The 19,198-nt window shown below is 44.5% G+C and overlaps 1 protein-coding gene across 9 annotated transcripts in view; it reads right to left on the bottom strand.

Annotated features, from left to right (window-relative positions):
- enah (ENAH actin regulator) overlaps positions 1-1,915 on the bottom strand; it is a 570,439-nt gene extending 568,524 nt beyond the window's left edge. For 7 of the 9 annotated variants that reach the window (XM_078212114.1, XM_078212122.1, XM_078212115.1 and 4 more), the window contains exon 1: positions 1,475-1,909. Coding sequence is in view for 2 of the 9 variants with exons in the window: in XM_078212115.1 (XP_078068241.1) it covers positions 1,475-1,479 (5 nt within the window). In the remaining 7 variants the exon portion in view is untranslated. Of the gene's footprint in view, positions 1-1,474 lie in introns of all 9 variants that reach the window. The other 2 variants (XM_078212124.1, XM_078212118.1) reach the window with 2 other exon arrangements.
- Positions 1,916-19,198: the final 17,283 nt, after the last annotated feature.

Raw genomic sequence — 19,198 nt, 5'->3', positions numbered from 1 at the left:
GGAGAAGGGGATGATGTGGGGAGAAGGGGATGATGTGGGGAGAAGGGGATGATGTGGGCAGAAGGGGATGATGTGGGCAGAAGGGGATGATGTGGGCAGAAGGGGATGATGTGGGCAGAAGGGGATGATGTGGGCAGAAGGGGATGATGTGGGCAGAAGGGGATGATGTGGGCAGAAGGGGATGATGTGGGGAGAAGGGGATGATGTGGGGAGAAGGGGATGATGTGGGGAGAAGGGGATGATGTGGGGAGAAGGGGATGATGTGGGGAGAAGGGGATGATGTGGGGAGAAGGGGATGATGTGGGGAGAAGGGGATGATGTGGGGAGAAGGGGATGATGTGGGGAGAAGAGGATGATGTGGGGAGAAGGGGATGATGTGGGGAGAAGGGGATGATGTGGGGAGAAGGGGATGATGTGGGGAGAAGGGGATGATGTGGGGAGAAGGGGATGATGTGGGGAGAAGGGGATGATGTGGGGAGAAGGGGATGATGTGGGGAGAAGGGGATGATGTGGGGAGAAGGGGATGATGTGGGGAGAAGGGGATGATGGGGGGAGAAGGGGATGATGGGGGGAGAAGGGGATGATGGGGGAGAAGGGGATGATTTGGGGAGAAGGGGATGATTTGGGGAGAAGGGGATGATGGGGGGAGAAGGGGGATGATGTGGGGAGAAGGGGATGATGGGGGGAGAAGGGGATGATGTGGGGAGGAGGGGATGATGTGGGGAGAAGGGGATGATGGGGGGAGAAGGGGATGATGGGGGGAGAAGGGGATGATGGGGGGAGAAGGGGATGATGGGGGGAGAAGGGGATGATGTGGGGAGAAGGGGATGATGTGGGGAGAAGGGGATGATGTGGGGAGAAGGGGATGATGGGGGGAGAAGGGGATGATGGGGGGAGAAGGGGATGATGGGGGGAGGAGGGGATGATGTGGGGAGAAGGGGATGATGTGGGGAGAAGGGGATGATGTGGGGAGAAGGGGATGATGTGGGGAGAAGGGGATGATGGGGGGAGAAGGGGATGATGGGGGGAGAAGGGGATGATGTGGGGAGAAGGGGATGATGGGGGGAGAAGGGGATGATGGGGGGAGAAGGGGATGATGGGGGGAGAAGGGGATGATGGGGGGAGAAGGGGATGATGGGGGGAGAAGGGGATGATGTGGGGAGAAGGGGATGATGGGGGGAGAAGGGGATGATGGGGGTGAGAAGGGGATGATGTGGGGAGAAGGGGATGATGGGGGTGAGAAGGGGATGATGGGGGGGAGGAGGGGATGATGTGGCGGAAGCAGGGGATGATGTGGGGAGAAAGGGATTGGGATGGTCTCCTGCTCCCCCCGGGTTTTCTGGGGCTGTCGGCTCCTCTCTCCGATCCCACAACAGGCAATAAAACAAAAGCGGCAGCGACATGCCGCCCCATTAGCTTCACTAAGTTAGAATATGCAATTGCTGTTTGAATGATTGGAGTAGCAGCTCCTTACCTCATTGTCGGCAGATTTATCCCAGGCTTTTATTCCTTTGATGTCGCTGTTTGTGTTGGAGAGAAAACCCCTCTCTCGCTCTTTCTTGTCACTCACTTCGCAAAGAAGCAGCGACTTTAACCAACAAAAGAAATCGCGGGGGGGTGGGGGGGGGGAATAGAAAAAAGGAAAAATAAAGAGCGGAGACGGAGCAATAGATAAATAAATAAATCCACTGGATCCCTCGCCGCAAAAAAAGCGGCTCTGCGACAAGAAATCAGAAAGACATCAACTAACCCTCAGCACCTCAGAAAATGACAGAGTTACAAGCCATGGACACGGCAATTCTCTCAAAACATTTCTGAGGAGAGTTTTGTTTTTGAACGGGAGGTTATATTTTATCTTTTCAAATGATCAACGGTCTCCGCCTGCACGCGCCGCCGGACTCGCACAATCGCGAACAGATTGGCGCCCGCTCGCCGGAAGCGGCCGGCTCACCGCAGCTGCCAATCAAAGACCGCAAGGGATTTCCCATTGCAACGGCCGGGCGGCCTTCACCCCGCCTCTTCACCCGGCCCGTCAATCAAACAGCCTCACTTCCGGCGCTGCTGCCGAGCCCACCCGCCCGTCCACTCCGCCAGCTGTCAGTCACCTCCCGAAGCCCCGCCTCCCCGCCCCAGCCCCTGCCTCCGGCTGCCTCAGCGCCCCGGAGCGGCCGCTCAAGTGTGTGGCCGTCCACTTCTGAGCTTCCAGGCAATGAGAGTGGTGGACGTGGGCTTTTTCCTTCTCCCCTATGTACTCTATGAATGGTATGTTTTGTCTCTACCGCACGCCAGAAACAATACCTTTCACTTTATCCCAAGACATCCTGGTACCAGAGAAAATGTTCTCTGAATGTTCAAGAGTGTTCTCTTCCACTCGGGGAGCACTTCAGCGGTCACGGGCCTCTGATCTTCGGGTAAGCGTTCTCCAAGGCGGCCTTCGCGACACACGACAGCGCAGAGTCGCTGAGCAGAGACTGATAGCCAAGTTCCGCACACATGAGGACGGCCTCAACCGGGATCTTGGGTTCATGTCACACTATCTGTAACCCCCACGACTTGCCTGGGCTTGCAAAATCTCACTCACTGTCCTGGCTGGAGGCAATACACATCTCTTTAACCTGTGCTTAACGCTCTCTCCACTCACATTGTCTGTACCTTTAAGACTTGATTACCTGTAAAAACTCGCATTCCAACCATTATTTTGTAAATTGAGTTTGTGTCTTTATATGCCCTGTTTGTGAACAGAACTCCCACTCACCTGATGAAGGGGCAGCGCTCCGAAAGCTGGTGGCTTGTGCTACCAAATAAATCTATTGGACATTAACCTGGTGTTTATGAGATTTCTTACCAGAGAAAAGCCAGGCAGAATGCCTTAATGACTATGGCTCTGGCATCCATCATTATGAAGTGCTTGGAAAGGTTAGTCATTGCACAAATCAATTCCAGGCTCCCAGATTGCTGGATCCACTACAGTTTGCCTATCACCACAACAGGTCCACAGCAGACGCCATCTCCCTGACTCTATACTCAACCCTGGAACACCTGAATAACAAAGACATCTGTGTCAGACTCCCATTTATTAACTACAGTTCAACCTTCAACACCATTATTCCTACAAAACACATCTCCAAACTTCACATTTTGTGGCCTAGGGCTCAGCCCCTCCCTCTGCAACCGCATCTAGACTTCCTAACCCACAGACAACAATCAATAATGATCGGCAACAACACTTCCTCCATGGTCATCCTCAACACTGGAGCCCCACAAGGCTGTGTCCTCAGCTCCTTATACACCTATGTCTGTGCAGCCAAATTCCCCTCCAACTCAATTTTCAAGTTTGCTGATGACACCACCGTAGTGGATCGGATCTCAAACAATGACAAGACAGAGTACAGGAAAGAGATAGAGAATCTGGTGAACTGGTGCGGCAACAATAATCTCTCCCTCACTGTCAACAAAATAAAGGAGATAGTCATCGGCTTCAGGAAGCGGGCGACATGGTGGTACAGTGGTTAGCACTGCTGCCTCACAGCGGCAGGGACCCGGTTTCGATTCCCAGCTTGAGTCACTGTGTGGAGTTTGCACATTCTCCCTGTGTCTGCGTGGGTTTCCTCCGGGTGCTCCGGTTTCCTCCCACAGTCCAAAGATGTGCAGGTTAGGTGGATTGGCCATGCTAAATTGCCTCTTAGTATCAGGGGGACTAGCTAGGGTAAATGCATGGGATTATGGGAATCAGGCTTGGGTGAGATTGTGGTCAGTGCAGACTCGATGGGCCAAATGCACTGTAGGATTCTAGGATTCTAGAAGCGTAGTGGAGGACATGCCCCTGTCTATATCAATGCATTAAGTTGCATTAAGTTGACCTTTCTCTGCACCCTGGCTATAACTGTAACACTACATTCTGCATTCTCTCGTTTCCTTTTCTATGAACGGTATGCTTCATCTGTATAGCATGCAAGAAACAATACTTTTCACTGTATGCTAATACATGTGACAATAATAAATCAAATCAAAATCAAAGCAAATCAAATCAATGGGGATGAAGTAGAAAGGGTCGAGAGCTTCAAGTTTTTAGGTGTCCAGATCACCAACAACCTGTCCTGGTCCCTCTATGCGGACACTAGTTAAGAAAGCCCACCAATGCCTCTACTTTCTCAGAAGACTAAGAAATTTGGCATGTCAGCTATGACTCTCACCAACCTTTACAGATGCACCATAGAAAGCATTCTTTCTGGTTGTATCACAGCTTGGTATGGCTCCTGCTCTGTCCAAGACCGCAAGAAACTACGAAGGGTTGTGAACGAAGCCCAGTCCATCACTCAAACCAGCCACCCATCCATTGACTCTGTCTACATTTCCCGCTGCCTCGGCAAAGCAGCCAGCATGATTAAGGACCCCATGCACCCCAGACATTTTCTCTTCCACCTTCTTCTGTCGGGAAAAAGATACAAAAGTCTGAGGTCACGTACCAACCGACTCAAGAACAGCTTCTGCCCTGCTGCTGTCAAACTTTTGAATGGATCTACCTCATATTAAGTTGATCTTTCTCTACACCCTAGCTATGACTGTAACATTACATTCTGCACTCTCTCGTTTCCTTCTCTATGAACAATACTTTTCACTGTTTACTAATACATGAAAAACTCAAATACAAGAGGCAAAATTAGTGGATGAGAAGAGACTGGCAGTCAACATAAAAGGGAATCCAAAAGTCTTCTGTTGGCGTTAAGTAATGAAATGGTGGTAAAAAAGGGGATGGGGTCAATTAGGAACGAGAAAGTGTAATTACACATAAAGGCTGAGGTAAATAAATGAATACTTTGCATCTGTCTTTATCAAGAAAAAAGCTGCAGCCTAAAGTCAGAGTGAAAGTGGTGTTGTTTTCTCTTTATTCTTTCATGGGGATGTGGATTTCACTGAAAGCATTTATTGCCCATCCCTAATTGCCCTTGAACTCAGTGGCTTGATAGGTCATTTCAGAGGACAGTTAAAGGCCAACCCCATTGGTTTTGAAGTCACATGTAGGCCAGACCAGGTAAGGATGGCAGATTTCTCTCCCTAAAGGACATTAGTGAACCAGATGGATTTTACAAAAACTGATGAGGGAGGTTATGTCTGACAAATCTGTTAGAATTCTGTTGGAATTTGAGATGGTAACAAAGAAGTTAGACAAAGGAGAGCCAGTAGGTGTGATTTATTTGGATTTCCAGAAAGCCTTTGACAAGGTGCCTTACACGAGGCTGCTAAATAAGCTCAGAGCCAATAGTGTTAGAGGCAAGGTACTGGCATGGATAGAGGATTGGCTGACAGACAGAAGGTAGAGAGTGGGGATAAGAGGGTTCTTTTCAGGATGGCAACCGGTGACTAGTGGTGTTCCACAGGGGTCAGTGTTGGGACCACAACCTTTCACTATATACATTAATAATCTGGAAGATGGAACTGAGGGCATGGTTGCTAAATTTGCGGATGATACAAAGATATGTAGAGGGACAGGTAGCATTGAGGAAGCAGGGGGGCTGCAGAATAACTTGGATAGGCTAGGAAAGTGGGTAAAGAAGTGGCAGATGGAATACAATGTGGAAAAGTGTGAGGTTATGCACTTTGGTCGTAAGAATAGACGCATAGACTTTTCTAAATGGGAAAGGCTTTGGAAATCTGAAGCACAAAGGGACTTGGGAGCCCTGATTCAGGACTCTCTTAAGGTTAACATGCAGGTTCAGTTGGCAGTTAGGAAGGCAAATTCAATGTTAGTGTTAATTTCTAGAGGGCAAGAGCAGGCTGTATAAGACTCTGGTCAGACCCCATTTGGAATATTGTGAGCAGTTTTGGGCCCTATATCTAAGGAAGGACGTGCTAGCCTTGGAAAGGATCCAGAGGAGGTTCACAAGAATGTTCCCAGGAATGAAGGGTTTGTCATATAAGAAGCACTTGAGGAGTTTCGGCCTATACTCAATGATGTCTAGAAGGATGAGGGGAAATCTAATTGAAACATGCAGAATACTGAGAGGCCTAAATAGAGTGGACGCAAAGAGGATGTTTCCACTAGTGGGAGAGACTAGAACTCGAGGGCACAACCTCAGAGTGAAGAGATGTGCCTTTAAAACTGAAATGAGGAGGAATTTCTTCAGCCAGAGGGTGGTGAATCTGTGGAACTCATTGCTACAGAGGGCTGTGGAGGCCAGGTCATTGAGTGTCTTTATGATGGAGATAGATAGGTTCTTGATCAATACGGGTACCAAGGGTTACAGGGAGAAGGCAGGAGAATGGGGATGAGAATCATATCAGCCATGATTGAATGCCGGAATGGACTCGATGGGCCGAATGGCCTAATTCTGCTTCTATATCTGATGGTCTTATGATAGTTTCACAGGCTGGAACTTTCTGGTACTGCTCAAGGCAGGACAGACTTTGCACCTAGCGAAACATCCACTGACTTTCAGCAGCAATTTGCAGCTATGGTCATTATTACTGAAGCTAATTTTATATTGCAGATTTTGTTAACTCAATTTGAATTTCATTAGCAGCTATAGTGGGATTTGAACCCATGTCCCAAGAGCATTAGTCTGGGCCTCTAAATAACTACAGTGACATTACCACTACAGCATCATCTCCCCTAGGGTTACTGGATTGGCTAAACATTGATAAAGAGGAGGTATTAGACAGGCTGGCTTAAAGTTAATCACTGACCACTTACTTAAGAAAGGATATACTGGCACTGGAGGGGGTGCAGAGGAGATTCATTAGGTTGATTCCGGAGTTGAGAGGGTTGGCTTATGAGGAGAGACTGAGTAGACTGGGGCTATACTCATTGGAATTCAGAAGAATGAGGGGAGATCTTATAGAAATTTATAAGATTATGAAGGGAATAGATAAGATAGAAGCAGGGAAGTTGTTTCCACTGGCAGGTGAAACTAGAACTAGGGGGCATAGCCTCAAAATAAGGGGGAGCAGATTTAGGACTGAGTTGAGGAGGAACTTCTTCACACAAAGGGTTGTGAATCTGTGGAATTCCCTGCCCAGTGAAGCAGTTGAGGCTACCTCATTGAATGTTTTTAAGGCAAGGATAGATACATTTTTGAACAGTAAAGGAATTAAGGGTTATGGTGAGCGGGCGGGTAAGTGGAGCTGAGTCCACAAAAAGGTCAGCCATGATCTTATTGAATGGCGGAGCAGGCTCGAGGGGCCAGATGGCCTACTCCTGCTCCTAGTTCTTATTATGTTCTTATGACCAGGACAATGGGATGCATCCGAGGATACAGAGGGAAGTAAAGCTGGAAATGGTGGAGACACTGGCCATAATATTCCAATCCTCTGTCGATACAGAGGTAGTGCTTGAGAACTGGAGAATTGCAAATGTTAAACTATTGTTCAATAACAGAGTATAAAGAGAAGCCCAGCATCTAAAACAGTTTAACCTTGGTGGTGGGAAAGCTTTACAAATGATCATGAAAATTCAGAACAAAACTAACAATCACTTGGAGAAGTAAGGATTAATGAATGAAAGGGACGATAAATTTGTTGTGGATTAATTGTGTTTAACTAATTTGCTTGAGCTTTTTGGTGAGGTAGCAGGGAGGGCTGATGAGGGTTAATCAGGTGTACATGGACTTCCACATAATAGGCTTGTTAGCAAGCCGAAAGGTAGAGTGGCAGCGTAGAGGCAAGATTTCCTGAGTGACAGGAACAGCGAGAGATGGTGAACAGTTGTTGTCAGATTGAAGCAAGGAATACTGTGGGATTTCTTAGGGGTCAATATTAGGACCACCGCTCTTCTTGATCTCACTTGATGATGGGTCTACAGGGCATCATTCTGAACTGTGAGATCTGATAGACTTCAGGAAAACATAGACAGGCTGGTGGAATTGGCAGACACATGGCAAATGAAATGAAATTTAATTCAGAGAAGTGTGAAGTGTTGCATTTTGGCAGGAAGAACAACGAGAGCCTGTATAAAATAAAGGGTGCAGTTCTAAACTGGTTGCAGGAGCAAAGGGACCTGAAGGTTTTGTGGATAAACCATTGAATTGGCAGGTAGGTTGAGAAAGTGTTAAAAAGCAGACAGGATCCTTGGCTTTATAAAGTCATGATGTGGAGATGCCGGCGTTGGACTGGGGTAAACACTGGCTTTTGCTACCAAATAAACCTGTTGGACTTTAACCTGGTGTTGTGAGACTTCTTACTTTATAAAGTCACACAGAGTTCAAAAGCTAGGAAGTTATGGTGAACTATTATAAAATCCTGGCTCAGCCTCAACTGGAATATTGTGTCCAATTCTGGGCATTGTACTTTAAGAAGGATGTGAATATAATAGAGAGAGTGCAGAAAAGATTCACCAGAATGGTTCCGGGGATGAGGAACTTCAGTTACATGAATAGATTTGAAAAGCTAGGGTTGTTCTCCTTGGAGAAGCAAGGATTAAGTGGAGACTTGATAAAGGTTTTCAAAATCATGAGGGGTCTGAACAGAGGAAACCACCTCAAACATCTAGAAGGACAAGGGCAGCAGATACATGGGAACACCACCATCTGCAAGTTCCCCTCCAAGCCACTCACCATCCTGACTTGGAAATATATCGACGTTCCTTCGCAGTCGCTGAGTCAAAATCCTAAAATTCCCTCCCTAACGGCATTGTGGGTCAATGTAGAGCCCGTGGAGTGCAGCGATTCAAGAAGACAGCTCAACATCACCTTCTCAAGGGCAGTTTGATGGGCAATAAATGCTGGCCATCCAGCGATGCCCATGTCTCGTAAATTAATGTTTAAAAATCTGTTCATGTTCATGGAAAGCTCCAGAATCAAACAAGAGCAATGCAAGCTGATTGACAAAAGAAACAACCACGACATGAGGATTATATTGTTTACATAAGAACATAAGAAATAGGAGCAGGAGTAGGCCATCTAGCCCTTCGAGCCTGCCCCGCCATTCAACAAGATCATGGCTGATCTTACAGAACCATTTATAGAACAAATGGTTAGGATCTGGAATGCACTGCTCAGTTGGAGGTACAGCTGTGTTGAAGGAAACTAATTTCTATTAATCTTTTTGATCAACAACAACCTGCATTTATATAACACCTTTAATGCTGTAAAATATCCCAACAGGAGTGTTATCAGGCCAAAAGTAACACCAACAGAAGAAGGAACCTGTATTAGGATAGATGACCAAAGGCTTGGTCAGCGAGGTAACTTTTAAGAAGTTTAAAGTTGTCAGACATAGATGAATAGAGGTGTGGTGAGTGTCCCTTTAAGGGCAAAACAGCAGAAAAGACTCACTTGGCTTGGATGACCGAGTGGGACTCAGAGTGGGTAATCACCCCAGGGGTGTAGCTCTCTTAGGCAGAGATATATAGGGAGCCATGAGGCTGCTGTACATTTCTGATTAAGAAATATCCTTCGTGTTCATAAATGAAATCTGTGAAAATGCATCTTTACAGACATTTCCACTTCAAATTCAGAAAGACATGGATTCAAGGCCAATTTGAGGGACTTGATCCCATGATCCAGGCTGACAGTCCAATGCAGTACTGAGGGAATGCTACACTTTCAGAGGTACTATCTTCCTAATGAGATATCAAATAAATGCCCAGCTCAGGTGCCTGGCTGTGAAGTAGCTGAATAGAGGTGATCACTGATCATACCCCCCACCCCCAGGCATCCTGCCTCAATCAATGATCAGTTTCTTGGGCAATAAAATCAGCAAAAAATCTGCAAACCCAGGACCATCGAGCATGGAGGGGAGTGAAGGGCAGAAGCAGTGAACATGTCATGAGATGAGAGAAGCTTCTGGATTTATTCTGATCCTGTTACACTAGCAGGTCAATTTGGAACAAACAGTTCTGCCAGGGGGCCTCATGCAGAGCAAGCAGAGAGAATCTTTCCACAGCGGCCTGTCACAGCCACATTCCACCAGACTGTGTCATTGGCTTTATTTATCATCGTTGTGTGTGTCAGTGGCAGCTCGCATCCCCTCACCCCACCGTCTCATACATCTTTCAAGAAACATAACAAAGAGCAGAGAAAACGAACACGGAGCAGGACATGCCACCTGGCCGTGATCACAGCGCTCTCCATGGGATTAAATTAAATGAACTCAGCACTCTGGAACATATTGTGTTGGCATGCTGAATCACCCCGTGCTTTCACAGCGGTGGAACTAATCACAGGGCTGTTGTTTCTTCTCAAAACGATCTCTTGTCTGAATGTAAACCCTCGCTGCATTGTTTATGTGTGAGAGAGACAGGAAGGGAAGACCACAGCAACACACTCCTCACCAGTTCCTTCTCATTTCAATTGGAGTGTTTTGGTTTGCCCAGACAGCTATGAATGTCCTGGAGAATCAGACTGAGGAAAATATGAGTTAGGAGCAAGATGAGGCCATTTTGCCCCTCAAGCCTGCTCTGCCATTCAAGAAAATCATCATTAATCAGATTGTGGCCTCAACTTCACTTCATGAACCATGGGAGCCAGTTAGCTCAGTTGAATGGCTGGTTCGTGATGCAGAGCAACACCAATAGTGTAGGTTCAATTCCTGTACCGGCTGAAGTTATTCATGAATGTGTCACCTTCTCAACCTTGTCCTTCACCTGAGGTGTGGTGATCCTCAGGTTAAGACACCACCAGCCTATGGTCATCTGGGACTTTGGCTATTATCTATTAAGTATATTGATCGGCAGTACTAACAAAGCAAAAGATGATAAGGTGCCACACCATGGGTTTTGAAGCAGCTCAGTACAGCTTTATTTACAAGGTGTTACCCAATTGAAATCCAACATGGAAGAGAAATAAAAATCCGTGAATGCCTCTGGTGATGTCACAGCAGGTCATGTGATTAATCACACAGAGATACATTGCTTTACAATAGATAACAATGGCGACTTTACCTTCTTATCTTTTTAATTAACAATCTAATTCAGCCTTAAAAATATTCAATGAACAGCCTCCACTGTTCTCTGGGGGAAGAGAATTCCACAGACTCATAACCCTCCGAGAAAAAAATCTCCTCTTCTCCGTCTTAAATGCAACACGCCTTTTTTTCAAACAGTGGCCCCTCGTTATAATTTCTCCCATTAGGGAAAGCCTCCTTTCTGCATTCACTCTGACAATTACCCTCAGCATCTTATGTTTCATTAAGATCTTCTCTCATTCTTCTAAGCTCCAATAGATATTGATTGTACCTGTTCAACATTTCCTCATAGGATAACAAAATTGCCAGGCAATGACCACCTCCAACAAGAGAGGATATAACCATCAGCCCTTGCTGTCCAATGGCTTTAACATCACTGAATTCTGCGCTTTCAACATTCTGGGGATTACCATTGAACAGAAACTGAACTGGACCAGCGATAAAAATACTGTGACTTCAAGAGCAGGTCAGAGGCTAGGAATCCTGCGGAGAGTAATTCATCTCCCGACTCCCCAAAGCCTGTCCGCCATCTACAAGTCACAAGTTAGGAGTTTAATGGAATACTCTCCACTTGCCTGGATGAGTGCAGCTCCATCAACACTCAAGCTCGACACCATCCAGGACAAAGCAGTCTGCTTGATTGGCACCTCTTCCACAAACATTTACTCCCTCCATCACCAGTGAAAAGTGCCAGCCATGTGTACCATCTACAAGGTGCACTGTAGGAACTCAACAAGGATCCTTAGGCAGAACATTCCAAACGCACAACCACTAAGATCTAGAAGCCAAAAACAGCAAATACCTGGAAACACCACCACTTGGAGGTTCCCTTCCAATACACTCACAAGAACAAAGAACAAAGAACAGTACAGCACAGGAAACAGGCCCTTCGGCCCTCCAAGCCTGTGCCGCTCCTTGGTCCAACTAGACCAATCACCATCCTGACTTGGAAACATACTGCCATTCCTCCGTTGTCACTAGGTCAAAATCCTAGAACTTCCTCCATTATTGAACTGTGGGTTTACCTCTACCTTAGGGACTGCAGTGGTTCAAGAAGGTAGCTCATCACCACCTTCTCAAGGGCAAGTAGGGATGGGCAATAAAGTGAAGCCCACAGCCCACATTCCATAAGTGAACAATAAAAAAACCTTCATCCCAGGAATCAGCTCAGTGAACCTTCTCTGAACTGTTTTGAATGCAATTATGTCATTTCTTAAATAACAAGACCAAAACTATACACAATACTCTAGATGTGGTCTCACCTATATCATAACACCCCTATTTTTGTATTCCATGTTCCTTGCAAAAAACAACAACATTCCATTTGCCTTCCTTATAACTTGTTGTACCTGCATATTAACATGGAAATTCATGGACCAGGTCACCCAAATTCTTCTAGATTCTATGTTATACATTTGCATGACTGCTTTAAGGGCTGATCATCTGATTTGATGGTGATGTCATTAGGGTGTTGCACAGGCTGCCCTTCAGTTTGTAATCTACACAGGCAAGAGTTCTGACAATAAACCTTGTTGTTGTTAGTTTGAATCTAAGTGTGCAAACCACACCCTTCCTTTTTGTTTAGAACCCACAAGCCCTAATATAGTTAGAACATTACAAAAAGAAAAGTGGTGATGAGTTAGGATTTTCTTTCATCAGGAACATCGAGAAAAGATCCTAAGGTATAAAAGGCATTGTGGATGCTCACACTTCAAATACTAGAAGACTGGGGAGAAGCAACAACAGGATTAAAGATTGAAATGCCAGAAAGAAGACCAAGAAAGATAAAACTCTCTATGTGGTTTTAAAAGAGGGGGTTTTCCAATCAGAGAAGGGTGAGATTCCAAACAGTATTTGGCATATTGAAAAAGAGAGGTGCTTTACTGTATGGCTGGGATTGTTTGAAAAATAATCAAGTCAACGACCTCCAAGGTAAAAAGACAGGTACTGGAAAGACAGAAAAATTAGATTTATTGAGCAGTTTCGAGTTGCCAGTGCCTGCAAGAGAAATGGTGAGTCGATTAGGATCCATGGGCCCTTTCAACAAGGAAAATGAATCATGGATTTACTATGCAGAATGGTTTCCGTACTTTGTACAAGCAAATAAAATTGCAAATGATTTGTTCATATCAGCTTTTCTCAGTACAATAGGAAGTAAAACATTCAATTTATCTGAAACTTGGTTCATCTCACAAAACGAGGAACTAAAACTTATGATGACCGAACAAAGATCTCTGAAAAGCGTTACTCTCCAAAGCCATTGATCATCGGGAAACTGTTCAGGTTCCATTAGAGGAATCATGTGGAAGGCGAAAGCATTGTGTGGTTGGTGGCAACCTTAAAAAGGTTGGCACAAAACTGTGAGTTTGGTAAGTCTTTAGAAGATACTCTTTCAAGATCATCTAGTTTGTGGTCTCCAAAATGAGACTATCCAAAGAAGATTGCTCACTGAACATGCTTTGACTCTAAAGACAGCAGTAGAAATTACAGTGTTGATGGAACTGACAGTTAAAGAGGCTTCACAGTTTGGTGCAAGAATGAAGATCCACAAGTTGGGAACTGCCCGTAAGAAGTCAAAACAGCAACAAGCATTTCACAGACGTGACAAAATGGACCACTCAGTGAGTGAATGCTGGAACAATAGTCAATGCAAGAATTGTGGCAAAATGGGTCACATTGCAAAAGTTCGTTGGGCTAGACGACCTTCCCTTGGGAAGACTATTCAGAAGAAGAATTTGGGTACTTCCAAAAAGAAGAAAAAGTTGCATTCTACAAAAATAATTTACAATATGGAAGAAAATAATTTACAATATGGAAGAAAGGGCGGCACGGTAGCACAGTGGTTAGCACTGCTGCTTCACAGCTCCAGGGACTTAGGTTCGATTCCCGGCTTGGGTCACTGTCTGTGTGGAGTTTGCACATTCTCCTCGTGTCTGCATGGGTTTCCTCCAGGTGCTCCAGTTTCCTCCCACAGTCCAAAGATGTGCGGGTTAGGTGGATTGGCTATGCTAAAATTGCCCCTCAGTGTCCTGAGATGTGAAGGTTAGAGGGACCAGCGGGTTAATATGTGGGGATAGGGCCTGGGTGGGATTGTGGCCGGTGCAGACTCGATGGGCTGAATGGCCTCTTTCTACACTGTAGGGTTTCTATGATTTCTAAAATAATTGTGACTGTGAAGAAGAGAATGTCCTGAAATATGATGACAAGCTCCAACTGAACATTTTATCCATACAGGGTGGATCACATAGATTCTGGGCGATTCCAAAGCTAAATGGACAACTTATTAAGATGGACGTTGATACAGGTGCTGCTTTAATTCCTGAGACTACTTATTGTTAAAACCCGGGCCAGAAACTCCAAGGTGTTTTATGAAGTTAGCCTAGATCCTAATTTTTACATTTCATTTTGGCATTGGTGAGCATAAGGTGTCTCACTCAAGATTTGATTCAAGTGACCCACTAGGACACTTTTGTCAATCAAAGTTCATTTAAGAACACAGTTAAAATATACCAAAAAGAATTAGCATAATTTGTACCAATTACAAGATTTAAACATGACACAGTATAACTCCTAACAGCTAGCTATCTCTCTTGTTCCAAGTTAAGCACCATCCCACAGACACACACCCTTCTTCAGACTAATTTAGCACCAAAGCAAGTATCATGTGATGCTGGATTTGCAGCTTTTACCACCTGCTGTGAATTGGTCCTTTGAATGTCAGATCAATTCTCTGAGGCTTCCCAGTCTTGAAACTTTCAGAAAGCCTTAAGAGAGAGAGAGGGAGAGAGGCAGAGAGACACTGCCTTCTTCCATCAGCTCCTGGCAGCAACTGAGAAATGAAACTGAAATCTTGGAATGCTCTGTAAAAAAAATAGCTAAAATATTTATCAATAAAAAATATATATCACCTGATCCGTCAATTATCCTCAATCAAGCTCCACACAGCAATCCCAGGGAACACATTAAATCCGCAGACCACTGCATTAGTCCAGATTAAAAATAAACATGCTGTCAATTATACTGCTTCAGCAACAATAAAAGACACTGGTTGCAGATATCATGATGCCGACAAAGTCAAGACTCTGCTAGAAACATCCTGCAGAGAAATATGATTAAAATACATTTCTTAAAAGCACAATATTATCACATTACCAACAAAAGATTATGAGGGACATGGCCAGAATGGATAAGGAGCAGCTGTTCCCCTCCATTGAAGGGTCAGTCACGAGGTGAGCGGCAGGACGTTTAGGGGGGAAATGAGGAAAAACCTTTTTACCCAGAGGGTGGTGAGAGGCGTGCTGCCTCACATCATTTTGAAAGTATCTGGATGAGCACTTGGCACATCATAGCATTCAGGGCGATGGGCCAAGTGCTGGCACATGGGAACAGGTGGGAGCTCAGGTGTTTCTAATGTGTTGATGCAGACTTGATGGGCTGAAGAGCCTCTTCTGCACTGTATGGTTCTATGAAAAGCTGAAACATCTTCCTTTAAGACCAGCTGATGTGATTTTGAGAACATACACAGAATCGAACCTGGGTCTCACTGCTAACCACTATATCACCATGCCACCCAAATTTATACCACCCATATTGATAGGTGCTAATGTATTTGAGTCTGTAAGAGGAATGTTGCTTATTTGGAACTGAAACTGTGATAAGTTAGAATTTAAAGTTTCCTTTCATTTTAAAATATTGTTCAACTATTAATAGTTAAGCTGCTTCATTTGTTAGAGTTATACTTACACTGTGTTATTAAATAAAGTTTGTTTTACAATAAAAGATCACTAATTTGTCAGTGGTATTACCTCTGGAGCAAAACATCCTATCCCCACATTTGAGCCAAAATAGAAAAATTGCTGGGGTCTAGTCTGGCTTCCTAATGTAACTTGTGATCTGGTAAGCAAGCAGTAAAGTAAGTGTGCAGGTACAGTAGGCAGTAAAGAAGACAAATGGTATGTTGGCCTTTGTAGTAAGAGAACTTGAGTATAGGGATAATGATGTTTTGTTGCAATTGTACAGGGCATTGGTGAGGCCACACCTGGAGTATTGTGTGCAGTGTTGGTTTCTTATCTGAGGAAGGATGTCCTTGCTTTAGAGGGAGTGCAGCGATGATTTACCAGCCTGATTCCTGGGATGGCAGGTCTGTCATATGAGGAGAGACTAAGTCGGTTACGATTACATTCACTGGAGTTTAGAAGAGTGAGAGGGGATCTCATAGAAACGTAACATTCTAACAGGGTTAGACAGGGTAGATTCAGAAAGAATGTTCCTGATGGTGGGGGAATCCAGAACTGGGGGATCATAGTTCAATATAATGGATAAACCTTTTAGAACTGAGGTGAGGAGAAATTTCTTCACCCAGAGGCTGGTGAATGTGTGGAATTCTCTCCCACAGAAAGTAATTGACGCTAAAACGTTGTGTGATTTCAAGTAGGAATTAAAAACAGTTCTTGGGGCTGAAGGGATCAAGGGATATGGGGAGAAGGTGGGATCAGGGTTTTGAATTTGATGACCTCATCTGAACTGCCTCCAATGCAACTGTATCCCTCCTCAAGGGGACCAAAACTGTGCACAATATTCTAAATGCGGTCTCACTAATGTTTGGTACAGTAGCAGCGACACTTTGCTACTTTTATACTCTATTCCTTTAGCAATAAATGCCAAGATTCCATTTGTCTTCCTTCACACCTGCTGTATCTGCATACGAGTTTTCTGCAACTCATGCATGAGGATACCCAGATCCCTCTGTACTGAAGCACTCTGAAGTTTCTCTCCATTTAGATAATAATCTGTCTTTGTATTTTTCTGACCAAAATGGATAACCTCGCACTTATCCACATCAAACTCCATCTGCCAAATTTTGCTCTATTCACTTAACCTGTCCATTTCCATTTGTAAATTTCATATTTAATTATCGCAACTTACTATCCCACCTATTTTAGCATCATCTGTAAATTTGGCTCTGGTACCTACTATCCCCGCATCCAAGTCATCAATACAGATTGTAAATAGTTGGGACCTGAGGACGGAACTCTATGGCACCTCACTAGTTACATCTTGCCAACCAGGAAAAGACTCATTTACCTTGACTCTCTACCTTCTGTTCATAATATATTGTGATGAGAGTGCGCTATTGCTATGGATATATGTACTTTGTATGTTTAAGGGGATTGTTTTAAAGTTCAGTTTTTTTTTCTACAGGTAGTCAGGATGTCTGGAGAGAATGCAACTCAGATTCTGGGAAAACAGGATAATTACTCATTTTAGTCATGTAGTGTTTCGTGAGGAGAGAGCTAATGGACATTAGTTTACAAAAGAAAGGGTGCCCTGGGGTTTTTGATTAAAGGAATGGAAGATAGTTTCAGATTGACAAGGTCATGTAATAATGTGGTTAATGGGAGGAGCTAGGTATATAGTAGAGAGAGAATAGCTTTTGAGTTCTGGCTGGAGTTTGTTACAAGACAGATGTCTGCTCTCTCCTCAAAATCTCTCTGAAAACTACAAGATTGTTTCATTATAGCAAGTATTTTTTATCACTGCTAACTATATTTAAAGTGGGTTTTGAGTCTATTAGAAAAATGTTGCTTATTTGGAACTTAAAGTGTGATAAGTTAGAAATTTAAGTTGGTTCTTTTCATGTTTAAATATTGTTCAAAGGGTAATCGTTAAGTTGCTTCACTTGTTAGAGTTATAGATTAAATAAAGTTTGTTTTACTATAAAAGATCCCTAATTTGTCAGTGGAATTACTGCTGGAGTGATGCATCCTATCCTCACAGTTATGCCAAAATAGAAAGATTACTGGTGTCTAGTCTGGTTTCCTAATCTAATTTGGGATTCTGGTCCAGGGTTCTATCAACATATTAATGATTTAGATGAGGGAACTAGATGTCATGTCTCCACATTTGCAGACAGCGCAAAGCTGGGTGGGAGGGTGAGCTGTGAGAAGGATGCAGAGATCATTCAGTGTGATTTTGACAAGTTGAGAGAGTGGACAAATGTATGGCAGATGCAATATAATGTGGGTTAATGTGAGGTAACAAAAACAGGAAAACAGATTATTACCTGAATGGCTATAGATTGAGAGAGATTAAAGTACTTTAAGTTGCTGAAAGTACTTTAGTACTGTGGTTACTGGGGGATTTTCACAGTAACTTTATTGCAGTGTTAATGTAAGCCCACTTGTGACACTAATACATACATTTAAACTTATACTTAAACTTAATCTGGTTTGATTCTGCAAGTGCAGGGCTATAGGAGTGCTGCACTATCGCAGGTCTGGTATTTCCGATGATAAATTAAAACAAAGCCCCTGTACAAAGCTCTTGGCATCAAAGATCCCATGGCAAGATTTGATTAAGATGTGGAGACGGCGGCGTTGGACTGGGATGGGCACAGTAAGAAGTCTCACAACACCAGGTTAAAGTCCAACAGGTTTATTTGGTAGCATGAGCTTTTGGAGCGTTGCCCCTTCATCAGGTGAGTGGAGAGTTGGGTTCACAAATAGGGCATATATAGACACAGACTCAATTACAAGATAATGGTTGGAATGCAAGTCTTAACAGGTAATCAAGTCTTTACAGGTACATACAATGTGAGTGGCGAGAGGGTTAAGCACAGGTTAAAGACATGCTTATTGTCTCCAGCCAGGACAGTTAGTGAGATTTTGCAAGCCCAGGCAAGTTGTGGGGGTTACAAATAGTGTGACATGAACCCAAGATCCCGGTTGAGGCTGTCCTCATGTGTGTGGAACTTGGCTATCAGTTTCTGCTCAGCGATTTTGCGTTGTCATGTGTCGTGAAGGCTGCCTTGGAGAACGCTTTCCCGAAGATTGGAGCTGAATGCCCGTGACCGCTGAAGTGTTCCCCAACAGGAAGAGAACACTTTGCCTGGTGATTGTCGAGCGGTGTTCGTTCATCTGTTGTCGCAGCGTCTGCATGGTTTCCCCAATGTACCATGCCTCAGGACATCCTTTCCTGCAGCGTATCAGGTAGACAACGTTGGCCGAGTTGCAAGAGTATGTACCGTGTACCTGGTGGATGGTGCTCTCACATGAGATGATGGCATCCGTGTCGATGATCCAGCGTGTCTTGCAGAGGTTGCTGTGGCAGGGTTGTGTGGTGTCTTGGTCACTGTTCTCCTGAAGGCTGGGTAGTTTGCTGCGGACAATGGTCTGCTTGAGGTTGTGCGGTTGTTTGAAGACAAGTAGTGGGGGTGTGGGGATGGCCTTGGCGAGATGTTCATCTTCATCAATGACATGTTGAAGACTCCGAAGAAGATGTCGTAGCTTCTCCACTCCGG

The sequence above is a fragment of the Mustelus asterias genome, chromosome 5 (assembly GCF_964213995.1).
Source record: "Mustelus asterias chromosome 5, sMusAst1.hap1.1, whole genome shotgun sequence".
Taxonomy (NCBI): Eukaryota; Metazoa; Chordata; class Chondrichthyes; order Carcharhiniformes; family Triakidae; genus Mustelus; species Mustelus asterias.
The sequence above is the reverse complement of the archived record's forward strand: the minus strand, read 5'-3'. Positions and strand labels throughout refer to the sequence as shown.